The 20,670-nt window shown below is 45.1% G+C and overlaps 1 protein-coding gene across 6 annotated transcripts in view; it reads left to right on the top strand.

The window, feature by feature from the left end:
- Positions 1–20,670, top strand: part of GARNL3 (GTPase activating Rap/RanGAP domain like 3) — a 176,092-nt gene that overhangs the window by 112,939 nt on the left and 42,483 nt on the right. For 5 of the 6 annotated variants that reach the window (XM_017892904.1, XM_017892907.1, XM_017892903.1 and 2 more), the window contains 10 exons: positions 1,725–1,800; positions 2,468–2,566; positions 4,698–4,801; positions 5,595–5,703; positions 7,579–7,624; positions 8,819–8,925; positions 11,390–11,505; positions 13,386–13,490; positions 14,590–14,664; positions 18,378–18,489. In XM_017892904.1, the coding sequence (XP_017748393.1) occupies positions 1,725–1,800; positions 2,468–2,566; positions 4,698–4,801; positions 5,595–5,703; positions 7,579–7,624; positions 8,819–8,925; positions 11,390–11,505; positions 13,386–13,490; positions 14,590–14,664; positions 18,378–18,489 (949 nt within the window). The remainder of the gene's footprint in view (positions 1–1,724; positions 1,801–2,467; positions 2,567–4,697; positions 4,802–5,594; positions 5,704–7,578; positions 7,625–8,818; positions 8,926–11,389; positions 11,506–13,385; positions 13,491–14,589; positions 14,665–18,377; positions 18,490–20,670) is intronic. The other variant, XM_017892905.1, reaches the window with a different exon arrangement.

Below are 20,670 nucleotides of genomic sequence, written 5' to 3'. Positions count from 1 at the left end.
CACTTGAGCTGAAACCTGCATGATGGGAGAGAGCCGGTCATCCCCAGAACTGTGGAAGAGTTCCAGGTGGAGGGGTCAGTTTGGGAGTGTCCTCTCTCTTCCTGTATAGAAAACCACTGTTAGTGATGAGTATGCATCTCAGGTGTGTTGGGGACAGAAAAATGTTTGGATGTACAGCCTTAGAACTTCGATTTTCAGCCAGGCGCAGTGGCTCATGCCTGTAATCCCAGCACTTTAGGAGACCGAGGGGGGGATCACAAGGTCAGGAGATCGAGACCATCCCGGCTAACACGGGGAAACCCCGCTTCTACTAAAAATACAAAAAATTAGCCAGGCGTGGTGGCAGGCACCTGTAGTCCCAGCTACTCCAGAGGCTGAGGCAGGAGAATGGCGTGAACCCGGGAGGCGGAGCTTGCAATGAGCCCAGATCGCACCATTGCACTCCAGCGTGGGCAACAAAATGAGACTCTGTCTCAAAAAAAAAAAAAAAAAGAACTTGGATTTTCGGATTCTTAATACTCCCAGATCCAGCTATCCTGAATCCTGGCAATCGCCTATGACTTCCTATCTCGCCTATGACCCGTTGGCCAGTGTGCTGTAAATATCTTTGTCCCTTGTCTACCCTTAATTGACCACCAAGAATTTCTCCATCTAGTGGTGGGTCAACCAATCTTGTAGAGGTTGATTCTCTTCCAACATTTTATTTTGTGTTTATTATGAAATACTTCAGGCGTACAAAAAAAAGTATAGAGAATAACATAATGAAGACCTATAAAACCACTACCGGCTGGGCATGGTGGCATACGCTTGTAATCCCACCTACTCGGAAGGCTGAGGCAGGGGAATAGCTTGAACCAGGGAGGTGGAGGTTGCAGTGAGCCGAGATCACGCCACTGCACCCAGAGCGAGACTCCATCTCAAAAAAAAGAAAAAACAAAAAACAAAAACACTACCCAATTTAAGGGAAAAAAAAACAAAACATTAAAAATACGATTGAGTCCCTGTTTACCACTCCCTGACCCTGTTCCTCTGTCTTCCTCCCTTCCCTGTGGAAGCTGCTATTTATCATTTCCACCAGATCAGAATTAATTCAGTTTAAAGTTAAAGGCGGTAGATTGCACATTTGTACCAGCTACTGCTTGCTTTTGGCTTGGGCTTTCTTTTTTTTTTTTTTTTTTTTTTTTTTGCACATCTGTTTTGTGACTTCTTCAGATTGAGTATCTTTAGGAATTGGGGAAAATGAGCTTTTAGTATAAATTGCCTATAATTTTCATTTCTGTTTCTAAAAGAGTCCACAATATATCAGCCTGAGATGATGTTAAGCTTTGAATTACAATGAACTCTTCTTTGCTGACTGGGATTTGAACTGTTGCTCAGGGGTTGAATGGAAGACGGTGCCAGGCCTATGAGTTCCTGTGACCATTTGTTGGAACCCTGTTTTGCCACAGAACAGAACTGGTATCCTAGAGATGCCATTAGTAATGAAATTACAAACAAACTAATTCATAAAGGCATACAGTCTCATCTGTAAGCTATAAATACCTGTAAAAATGAAGGAATGATTGCTGTTAACATTGGTCAAAACCCAGGTGGATGGGAGGAAGGGATCCCCTGACTGTCCATTCTGGTGACTGCCATTGTGCTAAGTCACGAACAGCACGTCTCAGAGCTATTTATGCTGTGATGATAAAATTAACTGTAACACCTTTTGTTATTATCCTAAGGGCTCTGTGAATTTCAAGTTTGGGGTTCTTTTTGCCAAAGATGGGCAGCTCACTGATGATGAGATGTTCAGCAATGGTGAGTGATCTCCTCCCGCTCTCTGCCGCCAGAGACCCTGTCCTGCCTTGTTGCATTCTTGCCAGTTGGAGCTTGTCTGTTGAGTTGGAGTCTTTAATAAACGAAGAGATAGTTTTACACAGTTTCAACGTAAATTTTGTAGGGAGGTTGTTGCCCAGTTTCATTCATTTGGCAAATATTTATTGACCAGCTCATTTGTACCCAGTCACTGTTTGCACTGGAGAGACAGAAGAGCATGTGGGATTTGGAGAATTTGGTTCGGCACAGACCCAAGAGCAGTGGAAGGATTTTCTGTGATTTTGATGAGAGGAAGAATTATAAGATGGCGTCATCTTCCTAATACTTAACAGTTTTCTTGTTAAATACCTGCTTATTCTGAATGCAAGCAGTCATAACATTTTTGTTTTGCAATAGTAAGCACCTGTGGTCCCAGGCTGGCAGTAGTAAGCTGGGTTCATCTGATTCGGCAGTTTTCCTTTCCTTGGAGTCCTGGGAATTGTGGGACTTCCTCATGGTCCTCAAGAAGAAGAAAATGTGACTTCCCCATACTGTTTACCACGCATGAATTGGCAGAGCTTGGTTAATTTTCCAGCGATTCCGGTGCATAGTTAGAAAATGAGGACTTGTCGATGCCCATACTTTCCTCATACTCTACCTCTTCCTGCAGAAATTGGAAGCGAGGCTTTTCAAAAATTTTTAAATCTTCTGGGTGACACAATCACTCTAAAGGGCTGGATGGGCTACCGTGGCGGTCTGGATACCAAAAGTAAGCCTGCCTCTTGATCTATTCTGTTGTAATTTGTATAATTTTTGTAAGTTACCCTGACCCGTGTCTGAACTTATACCAGAGATGGGGGAAGGGATGGACGAGAGAAGACTGGAGGGAGGTGAGTGCCACACCCTGTTCAACATGGAGTCATGGACCTCTTTGGCACTTCCACTGAGCTTCGTAAAACTAAATAAGCCCTCACAGCCCTGGGCAGTGTCAGAAGTCCTGGTCTGCCCGTGAATATTACTGCTCAGCACCATCTGTGTGTCAGGACTCTGCTGGGCTCTGGGGATATAAAAGTGGATAAACCAACATAGGGTCCTCCTTTCTAGGAGCTTGCAGTCCGGGGGACATCCAGCAGATGTTATGCAGATAATTGTCAAATGGTTTAGCACTAGGTACAGAAGGCAACTAAGAAGAAAAAGTACAGAGTGCTATGGGGCATTTTGCCTAATCTGGGGGATTAGGGAAGGCTTCTCTGAGCCTTTTTGTGACCAGAGGGAGGAGCGAGTCGGAGTAATTGGAGGGTCTTGAGAGGAGAAGAGAATTCCAAGCAGAGAGAACATCTGTGAAGACCTTGAGGCAGAAAAGAACATGTTGTGTTCTAGAAACTAAGAGAATTTGTTTATGGCTGGAGGGAATGAGGCACTGAGAATGATGCAATATGGCCTGGAGTAGGAGAGAGGGCATGACCCTGAAGGGAGTTTTGACGTTATATTAATAAGTTTGCCTTTTATTCTCTGTCGTTAAGGGGTTTCAAGTAGGGGAGTGGTGAGATTAGATCTGTACCTTTGAGCAGACAGGGGAGGCAGAGGAGAGACCTGCTCTCAGAGGCCGTGGCAACAGTCCAAACAAGAGATAGGGTTGCCGTGGGAGAGGGCTACAGGTCAGAAGGGAGACAGGGTGACTAATTCAAGAGCCATTTTCATGGTAGAATTAGCAAGTGGAGGATGAAAGAGGAGACAGTACTTGAAGACACTTGAGGGTTTCTGCCCTGGGTGGCTGGGTGGGGCTGGCACCAGCAGTGAGATTGGAAACACCTGAAAGGAAGCATTTTGAGGATGGGAGCCTGAGTGGGGGAAGGTAGGTAAGATTACAAGCTTAGGTTTGGAAGTTCTTTCCCCATCTCATTTTTGTGTAGCCTTGCTAGCTTTTCCCTTTGTTTCTGTTTTTTATTTTTATTTTTTGCTTTATTTGATCTTCACAGTCAGTCCTTGAGATAAGTCAGGCAGTGGGTGTGAGGCCCTTTTGGCCTAGTAGTGATAGGCTTCGAGTCCAGGTACCCTCACCCTCTGGGAACCTCATCTTCCCACCAGCCCAGCATGGCATCACGGATTCTGAATTTGGGAGAGCTAAGTGTGCCCTAATTGACAGATGCAGGGATGGGGGATTGGGCCCCAGTTGTCAGGCTCTAGCTTCACTCGAACACACATAGAGTGCATACGGTGAATTCTTCAATGCCTGCCACTCATACCCCCGCTGCCAACCCTCAGCCTCTCTGTTATGGTCATTACAACCATCCACTGAGCCCTTGATACAGCCAGGCATTCTGCTAAGCACTTTGAGAATATAATCTCATTGAGTCTCCCCAATATCCCTAGGAGTTAGATACAACTTTTATCCTCATTTTCAAATTAAGAAACTGGGGCTCAGAGAGAAGTGAGGTAACTTGTCAAAAGCCACATAGCCAATGACAAATTGAATCCAAGTTGGCCTAATTGTAAAGCCTTTGCTTTTAATCACAAACAATTCTGTCACAAATACCACTTCCTTTTGGTTTATGGACGTAATTGTTTGTGTCATCTTGTGTTAATTTCATCCTGTACCTCTCACAGCAACTGCAAGGCAAGGAAGCTCAATACTCTCCTCTTTAGCCTGGACTTCTTATGACCTCCTCCATTCTGAGGCAAGGCATGAATCAGACAGCAAGTGAGCTTAGGGAGAGAGGAAGAGGCCTTTCCACATGGGGGCTGCATCAAGTGGAGGGTTGTTGCTTCCGTGCGGGTGGATAATCCGAATGATCTTTGAGAATGTCCTGTGTACAGTATTTCCCTAGTCTGCAAATGAAAATGCTTTCCTTTTGGCTTGAATTCTCTGTGCTCACTGAATGCATGTTTATATTTTGCAGATGATACCACAGGGATACATTCAGTTTATACTGTGTACCAAGGGCATGAGATCATGTTTCATGTTTCCACCATGTTGCCATATTCCAAAGAGAACAAGCAGCAGGTACATGTGAACATGCAAACCATCAAATAGTGATGTGAATGTAGAGAGGGCACCATTATGATTCCATAGAATTAGAGGCTATGCCTGTTGACATATGAGCTGAACCGCAGCCGCCAATTTAGGGATGCTTTTGGCGGTCTGTATTGGAACTTTCAACAAATCTTAAGAAGAGCTGTTCTTACTGGTGCTGTCACCTTAGAGAAATAAGGGATCAGAGATAATAATGTGCATGCGTGTTTACGTGTAAACATGTATAGGTATTTGTATGTGTGCGAGTGCGGTTTCGTAGACTCTTTTTTGTCTCTCTTTTTTTAAATATCTTTGATTCAAACATTCTTCTATCCAATATGGACTCTTGAGAGACTATTTTGTATAGATGTTACCTTTTCTCTGTGCCTTCTCTCAGTGTGCCTTGTGTCTTGTCAAAATGAGACTATCCAGGACATATCATAAGTGGGTCCTGTGTGATGGTTGACAAGTATTGTTTTCAGGTCACTGCAGGAGGTTATCACTGAGTGTCTACATGGGCTGTACCAGGCTGGGAAAAACCTCTATCTAAGACACTCCTGACCCACCCCAGAGCTTGGCCACTGAGATAGGAACAGAGGAGATGGGTTGGAGAGCAAGGGCCTAGGCTGGCAAAACATGGGAGGCCTGAAGTCAAAGATATCTGAAGTTCAGGGCTCTGTCATCGTGGCTGTGGTTTGTTATATTGGGTTATGGTTTTTTTTAACTCTGTGAATGTGCCATGTTTGAGAGTCTTTCTCAGTGATGTTATTTATGCTTACTACAGGTGGAAAGGAAACGCCACATTGGAAACGATATCGTCACCATTGTGTTCCAAGAAGGAGAGGAATCTTCTCCTGCCTTTAAGCCTTCCATGATCCGTTCCCACTTTACACGTATCCTAGGCCTTTGTAAATGCTCCAGTGTGGCAAGCTGTGGTTCAGCCTCATTGGACTTCCATGACGCTTAAACCAAATCTTGTCATGGACTTGTTTTGTAATGCTAGATTTAGACGCACTTTTGGGGAATTTTTCCTAAGCATTGTGTATAGTTCCCCCTTCCTCTCACCTTCCATTTCAGTAGTAGATGGATTAATTCTCAGGGAATTCTTGACTCCTGAAATATGGTCTCTTTCCTCAGGTAGTCTATAAAATGAGGAAAACTTCCTGCTATTCTTCAGTTGTAAATGATTTAGAAGAATTATAGGTAGTGAATTCTCTGAGAAATCTGCTTTAGGCATAAAAACTTGCAAGTTAAGATAAAAGGCCAAAATAATTTTCCTTGTTGATTTAAGCCCTGATAATAGCTGTTGTATTACCATCTCTTGAAATTTGAGAAATGGTAGAATTAATAGTATTTTTATCTGATTCCCCTAATTCCTGTTCAGCTCATATTGCTGGCAAAGTCCAGCAATGGAGCTGAAGCTCCTGCAGTGTCTGAGCTCAGCTCTGCCAGACAGGCATGGGGCATGAGCTTGGCCCACCCAGCAGACACTCAGTTGTGGCCCTGTTGCTCTGGGTCCCAGGCCATGACACCAAAACCCAAAGTTAGTGGCTCTACTAGTTGTACATAATAAGCAAAAGGCAACAAATCAGCATTTTCAGAATAAATTCTAGTCGAGTTACTCATTTCCCTGGAGGCTCCAAGTAAACATGTTTGGAGACAGGCCCACGGTGACTCATGGCATCTGGAGACTTGGACTTGTTCCTTGTGACATAAAAATAGAGGATGAAAGTAAGTGTTTAAAAGTTAACAATTTCCAAACTTTCTTCCATGACGGTAGGGAAGCAAATGATATGCACTTGCACCTTGGTTATAATTTTCTTCCCTTTTCATCCCTGCTTTCTGAGTAGTATCTGCCCCTGTCCCCTGAGATTTAGGGCGAATATTTCCCCTTTCTAGAGGTGGTTCTTCTGTATAACGGAAACTTCTCCAACTTCACAGCAGAAGTGACGGTGAGGTGACTGTTCAGGTGATTGAGAGATAGTCATTATTTTTTAGAATTTCCCTGAGTTGTACATTTTAGGTTTGGGGCTTGGCACATTTGTACCTGAATAGGGGCAAGTAGATCATTAAGGCAGATTCATTCCAGGGAGCCTAGAAATGGAGACACTAAGGAATTGATGGCTCCATAACCCTAGCTAAGGAAAGCAGGGGTTGGGAGATGGTGGGTGGAGGTGGAAGGGGAGGAAGAAGAGTGGGAGAAAGGAAGAAGCTGGATGGATTCTTTCCTACTATTTTAGACTCCACAAACCCAGCACAAGCTAAGTAGATTCTGCTCAGAATCTGCCACCAGCTACAATAGGCTTGTTTTGTTTTGTCTACCAAACCCAAAAGGAGAGAAAGGGAAGGTATACAGCGGAAACATTTAAATTGCTTTCCCTTTCCAAATGTGTGAGATGAAATGTATTACTGATTTCCTATTGGGATCTTGTTTGTACTTCCAGGCAAGGGAACTGCTCTTTTGCTTTGCCGACTGCTTAGTTGTTTAATAGCTTTATTTCTATTGCTTTTCTGACAGCTTTGGAGATTTAACCCTTTTCCCCAAAGGATGCACATGCAAACGTTGAACCTACTCATGGTGCCCTCACATAAGTCTCCGTGGACTGTCTCTTGGAAAGAAGTATGGGTTCTGTCCCAACCTAAGAGTGATAGGTGCCCTTAGCACAGAAGCGCTGGTCAAGAATGACTCTGCACAAGGGATTTTCAGAGCACAAGCTGTCAGTTGTGAGCATCAGTGTTGTGATTAGTTCCCTTAACCATCACCACAGATATTTTTGCCTTAGTGAGGTACGATCAACAAAATGACAGTTACAGGTAGGTAATGACTTTGTCTCGATTGCTTGTTCTGATTCTCATGCTTGTTAATTTAGCACTGATTTTTATAAGACTCTTGATATACGTGTTTCTTGATTGATTTAATATGAGTGCCCTCACCTTACAAAACTTTCTTCAAGGCCAACGTCTCTTCAGGAAACATTTACTCCATCCGGTGTTGTTCCATGCAGGAGACCTAGGGGTCAGGGTTAGTTTGATATTTTATTGTACTTTACCATGGGAAGAGGTTTGATACATTTGATCTTCATCCTTTCCTAGTCTATCTTCTTGCCTGCTTATCTTTCTGTTCTCAAATATTAATCTGTTAAAAGGTATTATGTTGTAAAAATAACCTGAACTTTGAGCCAAATATATTTGGGTTCGAATCCCAGCTCTATCATTTATTTGAGGCTTTGGAAAAAATGTTTTCTCTTCTTGGAGCCTCAGGCTTTCTGTGTAGAGTGAAGGTAATGACACTACCCTGGCAGGTAGTGACAGTCAGAGGCAATACTGTATCTTAAAATACCAAATATGCTTCCTGGTATGCAGCAGGCGCTCAGTGATGGCCATTGCTGTTCTTCATGGGTACCTGGCTTGATGGGTTGGACCATGAAGGATTCAGGAAGACCTGGTCTCTGCCCTCAAAGCACCTTGACTAAGCTGGAGGGGAAAGTGAGGAAGTGGCCTTGGCTCTGGCAGACCAGAGGAGGCACTCCTGGTCATGGAACAAATATTCCTGACACATCCCATATGCAGCTGGACAAATGAAAGGACAGAATAGTGATGTATTGGTGCATTTTCATACTGCTGATAAAGACATACCCGAGACTGGGAAGAAAAAGAGGTTTAATTGTACTTACAGTTCCACATGGCTGGGGAGGCCTCCGAATCATGGCAGGAGGCGAAAGGCACTTCTTATCTGGTGGCAGCAAGAGAAAATGAGGAGGAAACAAAAACAGAAACCCCGGATAAGCCCATCAGATCTCATGAGACTTATTCACTATCATGAGAATAGCACGGGAAAGACCGGCCCCCATGATTCAATTACCTCCCCCCAAATCACCCCCCCCCATGACATGTGGGAATTCTGGGAGATACAATTCAAGTGGAGATTTGGGTGGGGACACAGCCAAACTGTATCAAGTGATGATCTTTGAAGAAAAACCAACTAATTCTGTAATATTCTCTACACAGGCTGAAAATATTTTCAGAAGAAAGCGTACCACTCTTTGGCCCTCCCTTGCCAACTCCACCAGTGTTTACAGACCACCAGGAATTCAGGGACTTTTTGCTAGTGAAATGTAAGTTTCTGGTTTGAACTGGTTTTGCAGTTTGTTCTGTCAGAATACATTTCTTCAGATTCTCCCAGGATGCTGTTTAAGGAATGTCATAGTTTAAGCATTCCATGTTCCGTTAATTCTTTGCACAACATCTGTTTAGTATTTTGGTCGTGTTGTGTGCGTTTTCTCCTGTGTTTTCATCCCCACCTTCCATCCTGCCACCTGCCTTGAAGCTTCTCTACGCTCATCCACTAAGGACCCTCGGGCCTCAAATTCACCTTTCTGCCCTGTGTTCTGGTACAGCCATTGCTGAATCTCTGCTTGTATATGTATCTGTATCTGTCAGAGAGTGGGATGTAGGTCGGGGAAAGAGTGGTTGTGGGTATATGCTTAGGGATAGGGAGAGTTGTTGGGGAATGTGTGTGCACACTTGTGTGAGTGTATATGTGCACCCATGCACATGTGTGGGGGAGAGAGAGACAGAATGAGAACATCATGTGTGTAGACTCAAACTGCCAGGCATCACTTGCTGGTGAGCACATATTTTCACTCTACTGATGATACCCAAATACCCGACTCTGAGGCCCCATCTCCTAAAGCACAAGAGCTCTGCATATCCCTCCTCAGGGCACCCCTGGGAATTATTTCTGGTAGTCCCATGGTGGGACTGTGTCATTGATGATCAGAAACAAGTTACTTGGGTTCATCCGCTGCAGTTTGCCAGCCCCACGTCCTGGCAGCACTGCTCAGTCTGTGCCCTCTGTGAAGACGCTGCTTTCCAGCCTCCTGCCAGGTATGCTGGGTATTGCAGCTGCTTTGCTGGCTGCCTCCTGTCCCCACCCCCAACTCCTCCCCACTAGTCTTTGCCTAAGTCTATCATTGTTGTCATGTAGCTCTGAGACATCTGGAGGGCCCCTCTCTTCTCTCTGTCCATCCTGGTCACGTGGCCTCAAGGAAGCATTGACTGAGTCCAAAGCCTCACTGAGTCCTCCATGGACAAGTATTCCCCAACCTCCAGTCTCAATCCTACTCCAGTACTGGCCCAAACCAGTCCCTCAGGCCAGGGCAAGGGACAGGCACATGTTGTCTGTCCTCTGTCTTCCTATCTCCCCAATCACTCCTTCACAGTCCCAAACATGACTTCTGCACAGAAACAGACAGTGCCAAGCATAAGTGTCAGTTCTAGTGACAGAAACATCCAAGCCCTGGCCAGGCTGTTTGATAGCCTCTCTTCCATGGGAAACCCCTCCCTTCCCTTACAGAGACCTCGGCATGATTCCACAATTTTCTCCTGGAGACCAGAGACATGAAAGACACCTTTACTGAGGCTCCCTCTGCTTTCCAGCTGGGCTCCCTCTCTTTCCAGCTGGACCACCAGCATTGTTACCTCCCGTACTCCAACCTATACCAGGGTCCATGGTGATGTCTCCCTCGACACATTAGAGGCAGCAGACACAGCAAACCATGCGCAACAGATGATGATTTTGTCTGTCCCTTTCCAGTGTTTATACTCATTATTTCAAATGCTAGAACAAGGTCCCCAGCTCAGATGGCTGGAGAGCCAGGCAGGGAGCATGAGCAAGGGAGGCGGGCTGAGCAGAGGACAGTCAGGAGCGCTGGAAGCTGTGACAAACTTGAGAGCGTGTACTCACTCCATCCAGCTGAGTCCTTTCAGAGCATGTGCCATGGCCAGGGTTGCCAGATACTCTGAGTTTTCGAATCAAGCCAGAAAGCTGAAATTGTATGTGAAATTGTGCGAGTCTCATGTGTTCAAGTCCAGAGGATCATGGAGAGAGCAAGAAACAGATTTGAAACAGAGTCAGCAACAGAATGGGTATAGCTACTGGAAGCTGAAAGGGTGTTGGCAGCATGGGGCTCAGGAAGAGAGCATTCACTGTAGGGGGCCTGTGGCAGGGAAGGAGCCACTAAAGACCTGTAACCACCAATTAGAGATCACTCAGCAGCGCTAGGGACCCAGCTTGTAAATGGAGCCAGTCAACAGAGGGACTTTCATCAGAGTCATCAAAGACTTGGGGTGAAATGAAACAAAGGGCTAGGTTGATTTGACGTTGACAATTTGAAAGTAGAAATAGAAGAATTGCAGGTTCAAGGTGATGGAGAGGGTGTGTTGACGAGATGGAGTGTGGGGCCCAGAAGGACCAGGAGGGGTTGGTGCACTGAGAAGACAGGTGGCACCAGGGGATCAGAGGGTCTTGGAATTCCAAAGTGGATTTAGCAGCGAGGTTGAAAACTCCGAGATTACAGGAAATGGCATTTCAACAAAAATCTTGACCTTTTCCCTTATTCCGCCAAAATGAGGCTTTAAAATGGATTGTTCCAAGGTACTAAGCAGAAAAAAAAAAACCTCAAACAAAAAAATTCCCAGTCACAGAACTAAAGAAAAGAACAGACATGCATAGTTTCAACTCTTGTGTGTGTGGCAAGAGATATCTTGTAATTCCCTTTTTAACTTGATTTATTTTAGTAATTAATGGTGAAAAAGCCACTTTGGAAACCCCAACATTTGCCCAGAAGCGTCGGCGTACCCTGGATATGTTGATTAGATCTTTACACCAGGATTTGATGCCAGATTTGCATAAGGTAATTCTGGGTCCATGGTCTTCTTTCCTTCTTATGGGGTCTGAGTTGAGAACACAAGTCTTCAAGTCAGCGATGAGGCCCTGGTGAGAAAAGCATAGGAGGCGCCTTGATCCTTGCTGTCAGGACTGTGCTATGGCCACCATGGGCTGACAGTCTCTCATTGTTACACAAGAAGGAAGGACATTGGGTTTCCATATACAGGAATGTGATTTCCAGAAAGCCAGGGCCTGTGGAAATCAAGGTGCAAACCAGGGACAGGGAGGTTGGGTATCAATCAGCAATCTCTGGAACATTGAAGACGGCTTTTCTGGGGGTGGCTGTTCTTGGTAATACTACTCAGCATTGCCAGTCCCGTGAGCTGATGGGTAGGCAAAAGTGGGATTGTAGAAAAAGATAGGGTGCTTTTTTTTGGAGTTTTGTTCGCCAGCCCCATATTCAGGCACTGAAACAAGCATTCCCATTTACTGAAGACCCAGACACTTCACAGGCCTGAGGCAGAGCCACACTGATGAGACCCAACACCTTCCTATCACTTCAGGTGCACATGTGCTCTTTATTTTTTTTTTGAGACAGAGCTTCTCTCTTGTTGCCTAGGCTGGAGGGCAATGGTGCAATCTCGGCTCACCACAACCTCAGCCTTCCAGGTTCAAGCAATTCTCCTACCTCAGCCTCCCAAGTAGCTGGGGTTACAGGCATGCACCACCACACCGGGCTAATTTTTTGTATTTTTAGTAGAAACAGGGTTTCTCTATGGTGATCAGGCTGGTCTTGAACTCCCGACTTCAGGTGATCCACCCGCCTCAGCCTCCCAAAGAGCTGGGATTACTGGCATGAGTCACTGTGCCCGGCCGACCAGCACCATTTTATAGGCACTTCTTAACTTCTGCCTGGTCAGTGTACCCCAACTACTCACAGGGATTGGGCCAGGCTAACCCCAGGACCCTAAAGAGCAAACCTTAATTGGTAATCTGTCAATTCCCTAAGGTCAGGGAAGATACAGAGAGGGTACCAAGATGAGTAATGATGTCATTCAAGATGAGTAATGATATCCCAGCTGAAGCATCACTGCCTGAGCCAGCCTTCCCTAGCCCCCCAGTTGAAGCCAGGTCCCCTGTTAAATGTTTTCATATACTTGCCACACTTCTTCTTCATGGCAGTGATCACATGTGCTAAACATGTCATTACTTAATCTGTCTTCTCAGTAGAATCTGTGCTCCACAAGAGACTATGTCTATCACATTCCCAAAATCTGGCAGAGGACTAGGTGCTCAGTCAGTACCTGCTGATTGAATGAGCTTACCCCATTCAGTGACTACGGTTTTAAAGAGAACTAACATTACTAAGTATGCACTAGGCACTGTGCGAAGTACCTTACATGCATTACCTCATTTAAACCTCATAACACACCTAGGAGGCAGGTATTAACCACACAAAGACACCGAGATTCAGAAATTAACTAATTTGCTCAACGCGACCCACAGGGCCACAGATTTGCACAGCTCTGCGGGCACCGTTCTCATAGAATTCAGTTGGTTGTGTTCCAGGGGGTGCTGCTGTGTAAGATTGGCATCCCAGAGCTGTGCAATGTGGTGGCCCAGATCACACTATTAGTAAGTTAGTAAGTGATAGAGCTGCAGGTCTGCTGATTTCAAGGCCATGTCCTCAGCCCCCACGCAATGCTGGCTTTCCACCTAGTGACTCTGAATCTAGCATCTACCATGGACCTGGTACACAGCAGGTGCTCCATCAATGCTTATTGAGTGAATGAAACAGAAGGTAGAAATAGGACCATTTGGATAAATAGTTTTGTGCACTATGAGAAACCAGAAGATTAGACTTAACAATGTTTGTGGAATTCATAACTTTTTTTTCTTTTTTAGAACATGCTTAATAGACGATCTTTTAGTGATGTCTTACCAGAGTCGCCCAAGTCAGCACGGAAGAAAGAGGAGGCCCGCCAGGCAGAGTTTGTTAGAATAGGGCAGGTGGGTTTTCTTCTGAAACCTTTTCTGCGAGACGTGTAGTTCTGAGTTCCATCCTAACCAGATGGCCCACGTGCAAAGACTTTGTTTGCCTGCTGCTGTAGGAGCTCTGTCATTTCTCTTAGGATTGTTGTGGCAACCATGAGTGAGATTTTTGAGAACCGAGTAGGTACAGTTCTCTGCAGGCGCCACTAAGAGAGCAGCACTCTGCAGAGGTAGGAATGCTGCTGCCTCAAGGCAAGTCGCCACAGGGCCCAGCTCTGGCCCCTCTCTTCCACAGAGCACAGACCACTTGCCTGCTTCCTAGGGATTTTCTGAAGAGTGAGGAATCAATCTGGGAAATGCCTCTGGAACTCATGACTGACAGGAGGAAGCACAGAGTAGCAGTGGCACTGACAGAAGACTTGAATTGCAATCCTATGACTTGGAAACAATCCAAGTCACCACCAAGTTAGGTGGTGCCCAGTCATCCTTATTCCAGGCATTGGAGAAAATCACTCTCCTTTTGCCCTGCTCGCATGTGACACTGGTATTTCTCAGTTCTGGGAGGTGACACAGCTGTCTGCCTCGATCGCACATCACAGCATGGAGAAGGAGGAGTGCCCTCAGCTGCAAATAAAGTTCTGGCCCAAAAGTAGAAAGTTGGGCAAGGCAGGTGGAGAGAGGAAAGCTATGTAATCAAGGGAAGCTTAGAGGCAAAGATAGCTTTTTCCCAAAACAGGTGCATTATTACAAGGTTCTCAAACATTGGTTCTTGTTTAAAGATACCCAGACTTTATTTCCAGAGATTCTGATTCATCAAGTTTGAGGCAGGACCTGAGAATCTGTATTTTTTCGATGCTCCTGGCTTATAAATCACAGTAATGATATATTGATTAATTGAAATGACAGAATGCATTTGGATAATTTGGGTTGGGACACTGTCATTAAGGCTTCACTATGTCCAGCTAACTTTAATTCTTGACTAACAAGTCAGTAGAGGAACCTGAAATGTTAGCCTGCAATTACTCCTGTTTTATTAAATTTTTGTCAAATCACAATTGTTTATCCTGCTGTACTTTTGCCGCCTGGTATGCTTTAATAGAGATCTCTGTTCTGTAAGGCACTAAAACTGAAATCCATTGTAAGAGGGGATGCTCCATCAAGCTTGGCAGCTTCAGGGATCTGTAAAAAAGAGGTGAGTTCATGATACTTTCAATTTGAACTTTGAATTCCCATTTTCATTAATGAAAAGATTGAGATACTTGGAAAAAGGTTTGGGAGCAGAAGGAAGAAGAGCATGTCTATTGCAGAGTCCTCAGGGAAAGCCCTAGACAAAATTGAGTGGCCATTTAGTGAGAGCCTCTGTGCTGCCATGGTATGTGCGTGCCTTCCCCTGCTTCAATGGAACAGAGCTGCTGGAGGACCGACCTGGTCAGGCAGGCCAGGCCCCACAGGGCTTCTCAAGCTTTATGTGCATACACATCACCTGGACACCTTGACCAAATGCATGTTCTGATCCAGTAGGTCTGGGTGGGGCTGAGAGTCTATGTTTCTAACAAACTTGCACGTGGTTCCTGTGCTGCTGACCACAGACATGCTTTAAACAGCAAGGCTCTTGGGCAGTGTTGCTCAAGCTTTAGTGTGTATTGAATTCACCCCCAGAGTTTCTGATTGAGCAGGTTTGGGGTGGCACCCGAAAGTTTGCATCTCCAATGGCTTCCTAGGTGATCTTGATGCTGTTGGTTAGAGGACCACAGCTGAAAAACCACTGCTTAATCTACAGTTCACTCAGCCAGCCAAAAAATTATTTGGCTATTTATCTACATCCTGTTCCACTTTCCATGGGGGTAAAAACTAACTGATCATCAAGAATAGAACAGAAAAAAATACACAAATTATATTTTGAATATGATTTTATATTGTAGAACAGTACCTCCATTCAGAATACATAAAAGTTAAATGGGACAGATTTACAGCACATCACCCATTATAAAAGCAAAATAATTATGAATACATTTACCTTACTGATAAAGATATAGATGATGTGAGCCTACGTGCTTTGAGGTCTGGTTTCAGGAAAATGATGAGCTCAAAATATAATTAACCCTAAAAACCACAACCAACTTCAGACAAGACTACTGGCAAAGCATCCTTCCCAAAGGCTGCAGCAGCTCCAGTGTCTGCTTGTTCCTGTGCACAGTAGGAATTTACTGTTTCCAAGCACATTATAGATACCAGATTCCAGTAAGATTTAATAACAAGTTCTTAGGCTTATATTAAAAACAGAAGTCTGTGGAACCATAACTTGTTCACCAGGTAATACCAGAGAGTGAGTGTCCATTGTCGAGGTCAGTACTTATAACCCACCCGCAGGCCACAGACCACCCTCTGAGAAACTCAGCTCCATAGGGCCCCATGGGCTGCTGTGCAGTTGGCTTTGCAGAGGCCAGAGTCCCCTGCTGCTCCCAAGAGTGTTCTGTGCCCAAAGAACCCGGCTTTGCCCACCTCTTCAGCACTCATCATTTCATGAGCTGTGGTCATGCTCTTAGAGAGAGCCCAGGAAGAGTCTGCACTTAGACATGAAGGCCTGGAGACCACATTCTCACCCGATGGAATCCACATGAAGGCTCCCCCATGGAAGGGAGTCCAGGGCAATGGCAAACACTGTCTGTCCTCAGACCAGAGCAACTGTGGGGCCGGATCTGAGTTTGCTGCTGACACTGCACACCCCAGTATTCAACAGTTCCTCAGACCTCACATGGTCACTGGCACCTGTGAAAAGCAATAGACACCCTGCATGCACCCACCCATTAAAATGGGGCCAGGTGCAGTGGTTCATGCCTATAATCCCAGCACTTTGGGAGGCTGAGGCAGGAGGACTACTTGAGCCCAGAATTGAAGACCACCCTGGGCAACATGGTGAGACCCTGTCTCCAAAAAAAATTAGCCGGGCATGGTGGCTCACACCTATGGTCCCAACTACTCAGGAGGCTGAGGCAGGAAGATCACTTGAGCCCAGGAGGTCGAGGCTGCAATGAGCCATGTTCACACCACTGCACTCCAGCCTGGGTGACAGAGCAAGACCTTGTCCCCCCCCCAACAAAGAAAAAGTTAAAATGGCACATACATGCAGCATTTGAGTACAATTTTGGGGTTTCACAGACCTCCTTGAGACCTCTGTGGATCCTGTAGGGCCCTTGGATCTTATGGGGGAAGAACTTCTTTCTGCCTTAGTGTTCCAAACTTGCGTCCTCTGGGCAGAAAACATATTGTTACTAAGAATTGGTTGTTCTGTGTTGGTGTTATCTAATGCTGATGTCTGTGTTTTCTCCCTATTGACATTTATATTAACTTTGCTTTTTTTATGTTCTCTTGGTGTAAGTCACAAATTCAGAATTGCCAGAAATTTTCTTGGGGAAATGCCATTTCAATCAATGACCTGCACTTGTTTAGCCTTTTTTCCATTTACAAAATGTTTTCACGTTCTTGAGGGGATCTTTTTAGAACATTACAAGTCCCATCTTAGCAATTAGAATATTCTTTTTGAGGCCGTGCATTTCCTGGAGGGAGAGCATCCTTTCCTTTTCTAAGAGAGCAGTAACACACAGTGTTTACCCCCAGCCCTAATGCTATTTTCAAAGGTGGTCCTCATTGCCCTTCGCTTTACCTTGAGTATGCGAGTGCATGTTTGCCTGGGTACTTAAGAACACACCTGCTGGGCGCGGTGGCTCAAGCCTGTAATCCCAGCATTTTGGGAGACCGAGACAGGCGGATCACGAGGTCAGGAGATCGAGACCATCCTGGCTAACACGGTGAAACCCTGTCTCTACTAAAAAATACAAGAAACGTGGCGGGCGCCTATAGTCCCAGCTACTCGGGAGGCTGAGGCAGGAGAATGGCATGAACCCGGGAGGCGGAGCTTGCAGTGAGCTGAGATCCGGCCACTGCACTCCAGCCTGGGTGACAGAGCAAGACTCCGTCTCAAAAAAAAAAAAAAAAAAAAAAAAAAAAGAACACACCTACACGTGCACACACAGGCTCTACTACAGCCCCAGGTGGGACACATCGGGCCCTGATGCCTGATTGAGAGTAAAAGTGCAGATGTAAGACTTCAACTTGGGCCTGAGAATCTCTACAAACTCTTTGAGGCTCATCCAGTGCTTTGGAGGGAAGTTAAGAATTCTGTTGAAAATGTCCACAATTCTGGTGTGATTAAGATCACGGTACAGAATGCCTCCTACTCCACACATCCACATGTGGCTCTAAGGCTCCCCCTTTATGTCTGAGATGGAAATGAACTAAGAAGCGTTCACTTGGTATAGATATGTCATGCGGAAACCTGAGTAGCTCTGTTCACAGCACTTGCATTCTACAAACTGTTATTTTTTCTTTAAGATTTTGTCTCTTATGTGGGTCAATAAGCATTTTCACGTGAAAACAATATCAGCCTTTTAAAGCATCATTTATGTTTTACTAATCTGCTGAATCAGCAACACAGGAATCTGGCTTTCTTATAGAATAATGTGGGACTTCCTTTAATGATGAAACTAATATGAATTCTCTAAAACAGAGGCACCATTTGGCCCAGCTCCCAGGTGTTAAAGCAAAATGCTTGCTTAGAAACCGTTATAATGCATCAGTTGCCCCTGAGAAACATTATAATATTGGAGACAGGTTATAGTGCCAGAAACCTGTGAATTCACTCTTTTCCTATTGCATACATATTTGAAAGAAGACTTTTCTTCCTAAGAAAGGTAATTGAGTCCAGACCCCAGGGTTTGGATGACTCCGCTCCCACGGGGGTATCTGTGTTACTGTTTCAGGTGTGGTACTGTACATTTCCGTTTGGTGGGCTGCAGTGTATTTTTTCTGGTGCACTTATCTTCCGATGCTTGTATTGCCTCACAGCCGTGGGAGCCCCAGTGTTTCTGCAGTAATTTCCCTCACGAAGCCGTGTGTGCAGATCCCTGGGGCCAGGCCTTGCTGGTTTCCACTGATGCTGGCGTCTTGCTAGTGGATGGTTAGTGAGTAGCTGCTCCTACAAATGTCTTTTTCATATAACTTGTAGTAATTCTAAGATGAGTGACCACCAACCAACTCCCTTTGGACCATAAATGTGTGGTCTGCAGAGAGTTTAGCGAAGTTTTATTTCCTTATGAAATTAGAAAGCCCTTGTTTTCAGGGCAAGCAGAAGTAATATACTCTGAGCCAAGCATGCTGGAGGGTGGGCCATAGGTTCTCTTCCCAAAATATATGATGGGACTGTGGATATCAAATAACCTGTGAAAAGAATCTCCTTTTCAGCCAATACTTATTATCGCTCCAACATTTTACTTTAAATCAACAAGGACACATTATTTAGAACCACTGTCTCAGGGACATTCTCTCTCTCAAAGTCTTAAAAAAAAAAAAAAAAAGATTTCTGATTCAAAAAGTACTGATTTCCAACACAAACAATAAGAATCTTAGATAACCCATTTTTGATGGATATAGAAACAAAAAGATTTTGACAGGAGACAGATTTCAGCTCAATATAAAATCACACATTCTGACAGCCAGGTAGATCAGCCTGCCCGGGGAGTTAGTCTGTTCTCTGTCACCACAGATCAGCCACCGTTGCCCAGAGAGGGTGCAACTTCAGAGCAGGTGTAGACTCAAGGACGGTGTGGTCCCTTCCATCAAGAGTCCCCTTTAGATTATTCCAGACCCTGAATGAATGACAGAGGAGCCAAACACTAGTAACAAGTTGTCTCCTGGGCTTCCAAGGGAGCCATAGGCATAGAAACAATGTCTTCAAAGGGCATTTCCTCGGACTGCCCAGAAACAGCTACCCAGTCTCTGGTTACCATAGTGACATTTTGTGAGAATCCCAAAGCCGCCACTGTGAGAATGACATAATGGCCTAAAACTGGAGCATCTTCCCATCCCTCAGTACAACCTATACATCCTCCCTCCAGCACTTACTGGGCACATTTACCAAGCACCTGCTGTGTGCCAGGGCCCCATGCCCGGTGCCTTCTGAAGTATGATAGGAAATGTGAGCCATGCTTCATAATGGATCTATTTCTGACCTCATCTGTTATTTTGGATATGTGTTTCAATTGTGGCCCATAGTCATTGTATCTATAATGAACTTAACAAAAGGCAGATAATTTAAAATTCTTAAATTTATAATTTAAATTCAGTATATAATTTTTGAAATTACAAAATGATTGGAAACTGTGATCTTAAAGAAAACTCAACCTCTATGAGCCTTGAGTTTCTCTAAATTGGGGATAATTTTTTAAGATGCTGAAAATAGTTTATAATGATGAAAATTGGTGAAACAAAATGGGATGATGATCACAACTACAAGGAGGGGATTGTAGGGGCTAAAGTTATCTGTATTAAGTGTTTACATAGTGGTTGGCACATAGTAGTAACTTATTAAATGGCAGCTATTATCTTTACTATGTCTCTATGAAATTGCTAAGAGGTAATAAAATCCTTCCGGGCGCAGTGGCTCACGCCTGTAATCCCAGCACTTTGGGAGGGCTGAGGCAGGCGGATCATAAGATCAGGTGTTTGAGACCAGCCTGGCCAATATGCTGAAACCCCGTCTCTAACTAAAACAATACAAAAATTAGCCAGATGTGGTGGCGGGTGCCTGTAGTCCCAGCTACTTGGGAGGCTGAAGCAGGAGAAGCACTTGAACTCTGGAGGAGGAGGTCAGAGTGAACCAAGATCGCAGCACTGCACTCCAGCCTGGTGACAGAGCAAGACTCCATCTCAAAAAAAAAAAAAAAAGTAGGCCAGGCACGGTGGCTCACGCCTGTAATCCCAGCACACTGGGAGGCCGAGGTGGGCGGATCATGAGGTCAGGAGATCCAGACCATCCTGGCTAACACAGTGAAACCCTGTCTCTACTAAAAATACAAAAAATTAACTGGGCATGGCGGCAGGCGCCTGTAGTCCCAGCTACTCAGGAGGCTGAGGCAGGAGAATGGCATGAACCCGGGAGGCGTAGCTTGCAGTGAGCCGAGATCACACCACTGCACTCCAGCCTGGGCGACAGAGCCAGACTCCGTCTCAAAAAAAAAAAAGAAAAGGAAAGAGAAAAAGAGGCCGGGCGCGGTGGCTCACACCTGTAATCCCAGCACTTTGGGAGGCCGAGGTGAGTGGATCACGAGGTCAGGAGATCGAGACCATCCTGACCAACAAG

The sequence above is a fragment of the Rhinopithecus bieti genome, unplaced genomic scaffold (genome assembly GCF_001698545.2).
Source record: "Rhinopithecus bieti isolate Rb0 unplaced genomic scaffold, ASM169854v2 scaffold_22745, whole genome shotgun sequence".
NCBI lineage: Eukaryota > Metazoa > Chordata > Mammalia > Primates > Cercopithecidae > Rhinopithecus > Rhinopithecus bieti.
Note: the sequence above shows the minus strand (reverse complement) of the source record. Positions and strands in the feature narration are given on the sequence as shown.